This window comes from Lampris incognitus, chromosome 13 (assembly GCF_029633865.1).
Source record: "Lampris incognitus isolate fLamInc1 chromosome 13, fLamInc1.hap2, whole genome shotgun sequence".
Taxonomy (NCBI): Eukaryota; Metazoa; Chordata; class Actinopteri; order Lampriformes; family Lampridae; genus Lampris; species Lampris incognitus.
In genome coordinates, this window is record NC_079223.1 from 44728901 (window position 1) to 44735421 (window position 6521).

Sequence of the window (6521 nt, forward strand, 5' to 3'; positions counted from 1 at the left end):
TGGTCACATAATATTACACAATATTACATGGATTAAATGCCACGTATCACAGTTATGGAGACCTTGCCTTTCAAAGAACAGGGCTCATTCGCAGTCCATATAATAATGACAGAGGTCAAAATAGAAATGTGTTGGTATCGGACCCCCTGTCAGGTACACGTGGTGGGGGTCCATCGTATGTTGCTCACATTGCAAAATGGTTGAGTTTCCCTCTCCCCAGAGAGGAGGAGTTAAAGTGCATGTCTCGGTGTGTACCAGAGGCAGACGCTCTCTCTCTCCTGCACACAAACCCGAGGCACAACTTGCCTATCTTCTCCTCGCCGGCCTCATCGTTATCTTCTCAGGTAAGGTGACGGGTCATTTTGACGTCACATTTTCTGATTTAGAGCAGAAGTCCAAATTTGTTCTCCATAATGTCATTTTCAGCAAGGCAGTTAGACTGACTCGAACTTTAGCACTGACGCAGAAAATCCACAGTTCGTCTTCATCATCGCCATGACAGCTGGTTAGGTCATTTAGACTGTGCATGAATGGTGACCTGTCACCTGTGAAATGTGTTGTATGACTCTGAAAACGTTTGATTTCCACGAAACGACCGGTGGATGTGAGAGTCGCTCTCCATGTCCGCAAGTCTATAAAAGGAAGGTCATGTGTGAGCCCTCCACCGTTTCTATTCCTGGACCTGCTGCTGATAAATTGTGACAGATGCAAAGAGGAATGTTGAAGCATTTACGTCTGTGCCTTCGAAATCATCTTGGTGTAAACAATTTAATTATATACCAATCATCATTTCCAGATTCTGCCTTGTGGTTAATGATTAAGAGGCGCAATCATGTTCGCAATCCAATTACGATAATTTAAACATGCAAAAATGTGTCTTGCTGAGACCAACTAACAACTAATAATGCATGTTAACAAGGCTTAATACACACTAATAGTCCCAGACTATGGACAGTAGATAAAACATGCCATCATATATATTGGGTTACTACATGTACAATATTTCATGATATTTCGACACTTGTATCCCTAGCCATGTAAATCCGAGGAACTTGCTAAAGAATAACCCTTTGTCGTCAATCACATATTTATAAACGTTTATATCATTTATTATCTTATCATTCACACCAAGTCATCATTTTCAGTGGGCCATCCTTGGGCTTTAAAGTGTTTCTCCTTTCTTTTCAGAAGATCTGGGCTGCGTTCCTCTGCAACAGCCATGGCTCCCAAAAAGAACAAGGCAAACAAAAAGAGCAAAGGAGATATAAATGAAATGACCATCATGGTTGAGGACAGCCCTATCAACAAGATCAACGGGCTGAACACTCTGCTCGAGGGAGGGAACGGGTTCAACTGCATCTCAACCGAAGTCACCGATTCTGTATACGCGGCTAACCTCTTGGAGGGTCTGAGCAACATGAGGCAGGACACCTTCCTTTGTGATCTAACCGTTGCCACCAAGTCAAAGTCCTTTGACGTCCACAAGGTTGTCATGGCGTCTTGCAGCGAGTACATCAGAAATATCTTAAAGAAGGATTCCTCCCTTCAGAAGATCGACCTTAATGATCTGTCACCTGTGGGCCTTGCCACTGCTATTACGTATGCATACTCGGGAAAGCTTACCCTGTCACTATACAGCATTGGGAGCACTATTGCCGCAGCCATGTTGCTGCAAATTGGCAGCCTGGTGAAGATGTGCAGTGACTTCCTCATGCAGGAGCTAAGTGTGGAGAACTGCATGTACGTGGTCAATATTGCTGACACCTATGACCTCAAAGAAACCAAGTTAGCAGCGCAGAAGTTCATGAGGGAGAACTTCATTGAGTTTTCTGAGATGGAGCAGTTCCTGAAGCTAACTTATGAGCAGATAAGTGATTTCCTCTCTGATGATTCCCTCCAGCTGCCTTCTGAGCTCACTGCCTTCCAGATAGCCATGAAATGGTTGGATTTTGATGAGAAGAGGTTGAAGTACGCTGCGGATCTTCTCACGCACATCCGCTTCGGCACTATCTCTGCCCAAGATCTGGTGACTCATGTCCAGAATGTACCTAGGATGATGCAAGACTCTGAGTGCCATCGTCTCCTGGTTGATGCCATGAATTACCATCTGTTGCCGTACCAACAGAACATCCTCCAGTCACGCAGAACAAAGGTACGCGGTGGCCTCCGAGTGATGCTCACGGTTGGTGGACGCCCAGCCTTGACAGAGAAGTCTCTTAGCAAAGATGTCCTCTACAGGGATGCTGATAATGTGTGGAATAAGCTGACAGAAATGCCAGCTAAGAGCTTCAATCAGTGTGTGGCAGTTTTGGATGGCTTCCTGTACGTGGCAGGTGGTGAAGACCAGAACGATGCAAGGAACCAGGCTAAACACGCTGTCAGCAACTTCTCCAGGTAAGCGGTAGTTGTTGCTGATACTTTTATTCATTTTACTTAGTTGATCATCTGTCTTACAATGAATAGTGGCTCCTGAAAAACAAACAAACAAACAAACAAACAAACATCCTCGTTTGTGTAGGTACGATCCCCGCTTCAACAACTGGATTCACCTGAGCAACATGAACCAGAAGCGCACCCACTTCAGTTTGAACACCTTCAACGGCCTCCTGTTTGCCGTGGGCGGCCGCAACGGGGACGGCTGTCAGGCCTCAGTCGAGACCTACGTGCCTTCATCCAACCAATGGCAGATGAAAGCGCCAATGGAGGTGCCACGCTGCTGTCACGCCAGCTCTGTCATTGATGGCAAGATCCTTGTATCAGGAGGTTACATCAACAATGCCTACTCCAGGGCCGTGTGCTGCTATGACCCCTCCACTGATAGCTGGCAGGATAAAAATAGCCTGAGCACTCCTCGAGGCTGGCACTGTGCTGCCACTGTGGGAGACCGGGCCTATGTCTTTGGTGGCAGCCAGCTGGGAGGTCGTGGTGAGAGGGTAGATGTCCTAGCAGTCGAATGTTACAATCCTCACAATGGGCAATGGAGCTACTGTGCCCCACTTCACACAGGGGTGAGCACGGCCGGTGTCTCCATTTTGAACAACAAGGTCTATATCCTTGGAGGCTGGAATGAAGTGGAGAAGAAATACAAGAAATGCATTCAGGTGTTCAACCCTGATCTCAATGAATGGACTGAGGATGACGAATTGCCGGAGGCTACAGTCGGCATCTCATGCTGTGTAGTCACCATACCCACGCGGAAAACCCGAGAGTCAAGAGCCAGTTCAGTTTCCTCGGCACCAGTTAGCATATGAGCCTGTAGACGGTACAGTTTTTACATGCCTAAAAGCCTCCAGCCTGTCTGTTGCGGTAATTTGTGGTTCTAAATTTTAGAAAATGCCCCTTTTTGAGGACTTGACATGTTTTTAGTCCCCAAATAGGGCCAGTTGTTCTTACGGTGTTCTCACTTTTAACAATTGTTTGAAACTTTATCTGGGAAATTGATCAAATGGAAACGTTGCAAATTCACCCAATGAGGCAAATTTAGGGGGAATGCAATTAAAATATATTTCTTAAAAGAACTTTTAAAATCAGATCCAAATTTGGTATTTTCACAAGAGAGAAACGATATGAAAAACTTCATATTTGCGGTGGTGGCTGTTATGAAGGGAACACTGAATGTGAAAGCTATTTGTTGAGGACATCTGACCTTCATAATGTCAAGTAATAATTACTACGAGGGAGACATTAGCCGGGAAATTTTCCTCTGGGGCCAATTCAGTTATGGTAATTTCATCAGCCCTATATTTCTGTCGTGTATTCACAATAGTTTTTTAAACCTCAGCTAAATGAGTTAGTTTACATTAGTTTACATACAAACGAACAGTCAGTGCTCATATTGAATTTCTGTCGTAATGTACCTGGCTATAGTACATAATCCGTGCCACGAAGTAAATAATACTGTGTCATAAACGCTAGAAGACTAATTGTAAAAACTCCCTGATAGAAACTGTGAATAAAAACTGCTATTCATGTAGTCCAAATACAGACATTACAGCCATTTCCTGGTAGGCGGTGCATGTAAATAGTGGGGCGACAAAAGCTGGAGCTGAATCAAGAGATAACAGACACTGAAATGACCTCACCTGCCAGGAGTAGGTGGTGCTGCGGTTAGTGCTGGGTTTTGGTTGTTAGTCTCGACACGCTTACGCATGAGAGCTTCATTTCCTCTACATGTACATTGTGCTCTCGATTCAGCGGGCGTTGTGTGACTGCCGTGACACGGTCAATGCAGAGAGATAGGTTGTGCTGTGACGATGCTGAGGAGGACGAGGTCTGACGTGTTGAGATGTTGACGGCATTTCATTGTTTTGTAGAAAATCACATTTTAAAAAAAAAGAAAAAGCAACCCTTGGAATAAAGCTATCGGCCTGAGCGTTCATGGGAGTGGGTACTCATGAATCCACTTGACAACCCAATTTTTTATTCCTTTGTGTGTGTGGTTTTTTTTTTGTGTCCTTAAATTAAATGGTTGAAGTGTACGTGCTTGTTGATCTGCTAGTATTTATTCAAAGCTAAAGCCCAAAAAAAGCGCAAATGTTTTGTTCGGTGTTATAACCTCTCTTAACGCAGGCCCTTCGTGGAGTTTCCGCACCGCGGCGGCACAACGGCGCGACTCTCTCATATCAGCACATCGGCGTGGTTAATAACGCCGCTATCTACGGCGTACCATCAGGAAATTAAAATCAAATTTTTTTTTAAAATGGCAGCAATGTTGCAGGTTTTGGCAGAGAAAGTGTTGGGTGTGGACGTGCGTAGGATGTGGCAGCGGCTCAGTTCTGGAAGTCCCATTACTTGACTCCCATCCCTTGTTCTCACGTTTGGCCTGTGAGATGATATCTAATTCTGTTGTCTTCAAAAACGTATTGCTACATCTACATCAGAGCTGTAGTCACCCTATCAAAGTGTTTCCTTTTTTTACAGAAAGTGGACCTTTTCATTCCCGGTACGGGACGCCTCATGCACACCGGTGTCTGACTTACTACGGCGACGAACATGCCGTACTTGATGGAACACGAACTCCTGTAATGTAGTGGAAGGATCTCCAAAAAAAAAAACTGGTATTTCAGGCTCAAAAACATCATGCGGCAATGATCATGAGCTTATTTTGTTCCTAAAATAACTGCTGCTTGGGGGGCGTCCGGACGGTGTAGCAGTCTATTCGTTGCCTACCAACATGGGGGGGGGGGGGTCACCGGTTCGAATCCCCGCGTTACATCCGGCTTGGTCGGACGTCCCTACAGACACAATTGGCCGTGTCTGCGGGTGGGAAGTCGTATGTGGGTCTGTGTCCTGGTCGCTGCACTGGCGCCTCCTCCGGTTGGTTGGTTGCTTGGGGTGCCTCTTCGGGGGGGAGGGGGGGACTGGGGCGAATAGCGTGATCCTCCCACGCGCTACGTCCCCCTGGCTAAACTCCTCACTGTCAGGTGAAAAGAAGCGGCTGGTGACTCCACGTGTATCAGGGGAGGCATGTGGTGGTCTGCAGCCCTCGGAAGAGCAGGTGGAGCAGCAGCCAGGATAGCTCGGAAGAGTGGGGTAATTAGCCAAGTACAATTGGGGAGAAAACAGGGGAAAACTAAAAAAAAAAAAAGATAACTGCTGCTTGGTCTCATTAAATACATTTTAGTTATTACTTTTTGGCCCTTTCCCAGATAGCAGACACATTTGGGCCTAATCTGGGGCACTTTTGGTACTTACAGCCCAGTTACGGCACTGGCAACTGTTTTGTGGGCCAGACGTGTCCCAAATGTCATAAGCCGGGCCTGACTTCGGTTACGGCAAGTGTTGTGTGGGCCAGACACAGCACCAAATGTAATGAACCGGGCTTGAGTTGGGTTACAGCACATACTATGTGGGCCAGATGTGACCCACACGTGGCCCAAGTGTGGCTGAGTTGAGGCCGCCACACTCACCCTGAGTCAACGCCGTCATCCAAGGCCAAAAGTGGGCCGTAAGATACCTGCAGATGTGGGCCATATTTGGGCCAAACATTCTTTGCTATCTGGGTTGTTCTTGTGGTAGGTCAAACAGTCCACCCGACTCTATACGTCTATGAATAATGTAAGGGAATAATGAGAAAATACTTCAGAAATAATGCACATGCTGTTTAATCGCTTAGCGGCACTGTGGGATTTCAGAAAAGTCGAATTCTCAACAAAGGTGAAGCTGAACCTGACTGGTTCTTGGTGAGAAGACGTACAGGTACTAGCAGTGCTGTGTGTCAGCAAAGCAGCAACCCATTTGCCTTCAGGACATCATGGTTGCATGAACACAAAAGTTTGAATAACGGCACAGTTGACATCACAAAAGAGATTTCGGCTTTATGAACAGGTCATAGCCTGCATATTCCCACGATGTCCTGAATGAGGTATCTACTAAAACGTATGTCAGCCAACAGTAAGCTCTGGCTAGTACTCTACGAACCCAGAATTCACCAATGGTTACCTGTTCAAATAAGGATTGATGTGCTATCTGACAAATCCACTACCACTACTACGACTACGACTACTACTACTACTAGTAGT

At 46.0% G+C, this 6521-nt stretch overlaps 1 protein-coding gene across 2 annotated transcripts; it reads left to right on the forward strand.

Annotated features, from left to right (window-relative positions):
• The first annotated feature begins 283 nt into the window (after nucleotides 1–283).
• On the forward strand, nucleotides 284–4470 carry klhl31 (kelch-like family member 31). Of its 2 annotated transcripts, none has more exons than XM_056292425.1 (3): nucleotides 284–344; nucleotides 1192–2394; nucleotides 2519–4470. In XM_056292425.1, the coding sequence occupies exons 2-3, from the start codon at nucleotides 1220–1222 to the stop codon at nucleotides 3249–3251; spliced, it is 1908 nt and encodes a 635-aa protein (XP_056148400.1). In that variant the 5' UTR covers nucleotides 284–344; nucleotides 1192–1219; the 3' UTR covers nucleotides 3252–4470. The 2 variants fall into 2 exon arrangements, with proteins under 2 accessions (XP_056148400.1, XP_056148399.1); XM_056292424.1 differs by having other exon boundaries at nucleotides 290–344; nucleotides 1189–2394.
• Nucleotides 4471–6521: the final 2051 nt, after the last annotated feature.

What these genes read in the sequence shown, in the direction of transcription:
- klhl31 (XM_056292425.1), top strand. Translation starts at nt 1,220, where the DNA reads ATGGCTCCCAAAAAGAACAAGGCAAACAAAAAGAGCAAAGGAGATATA. An exon ending in GCTGTCAGCAACTTCTCCAG is followed by an intron (nt 2,395 to 2,518) that starts GTAAGCGGTAGT and finishes TCGTTTGTGTAG; the next exon opens with GTACGATCCCCGCTTCAACA.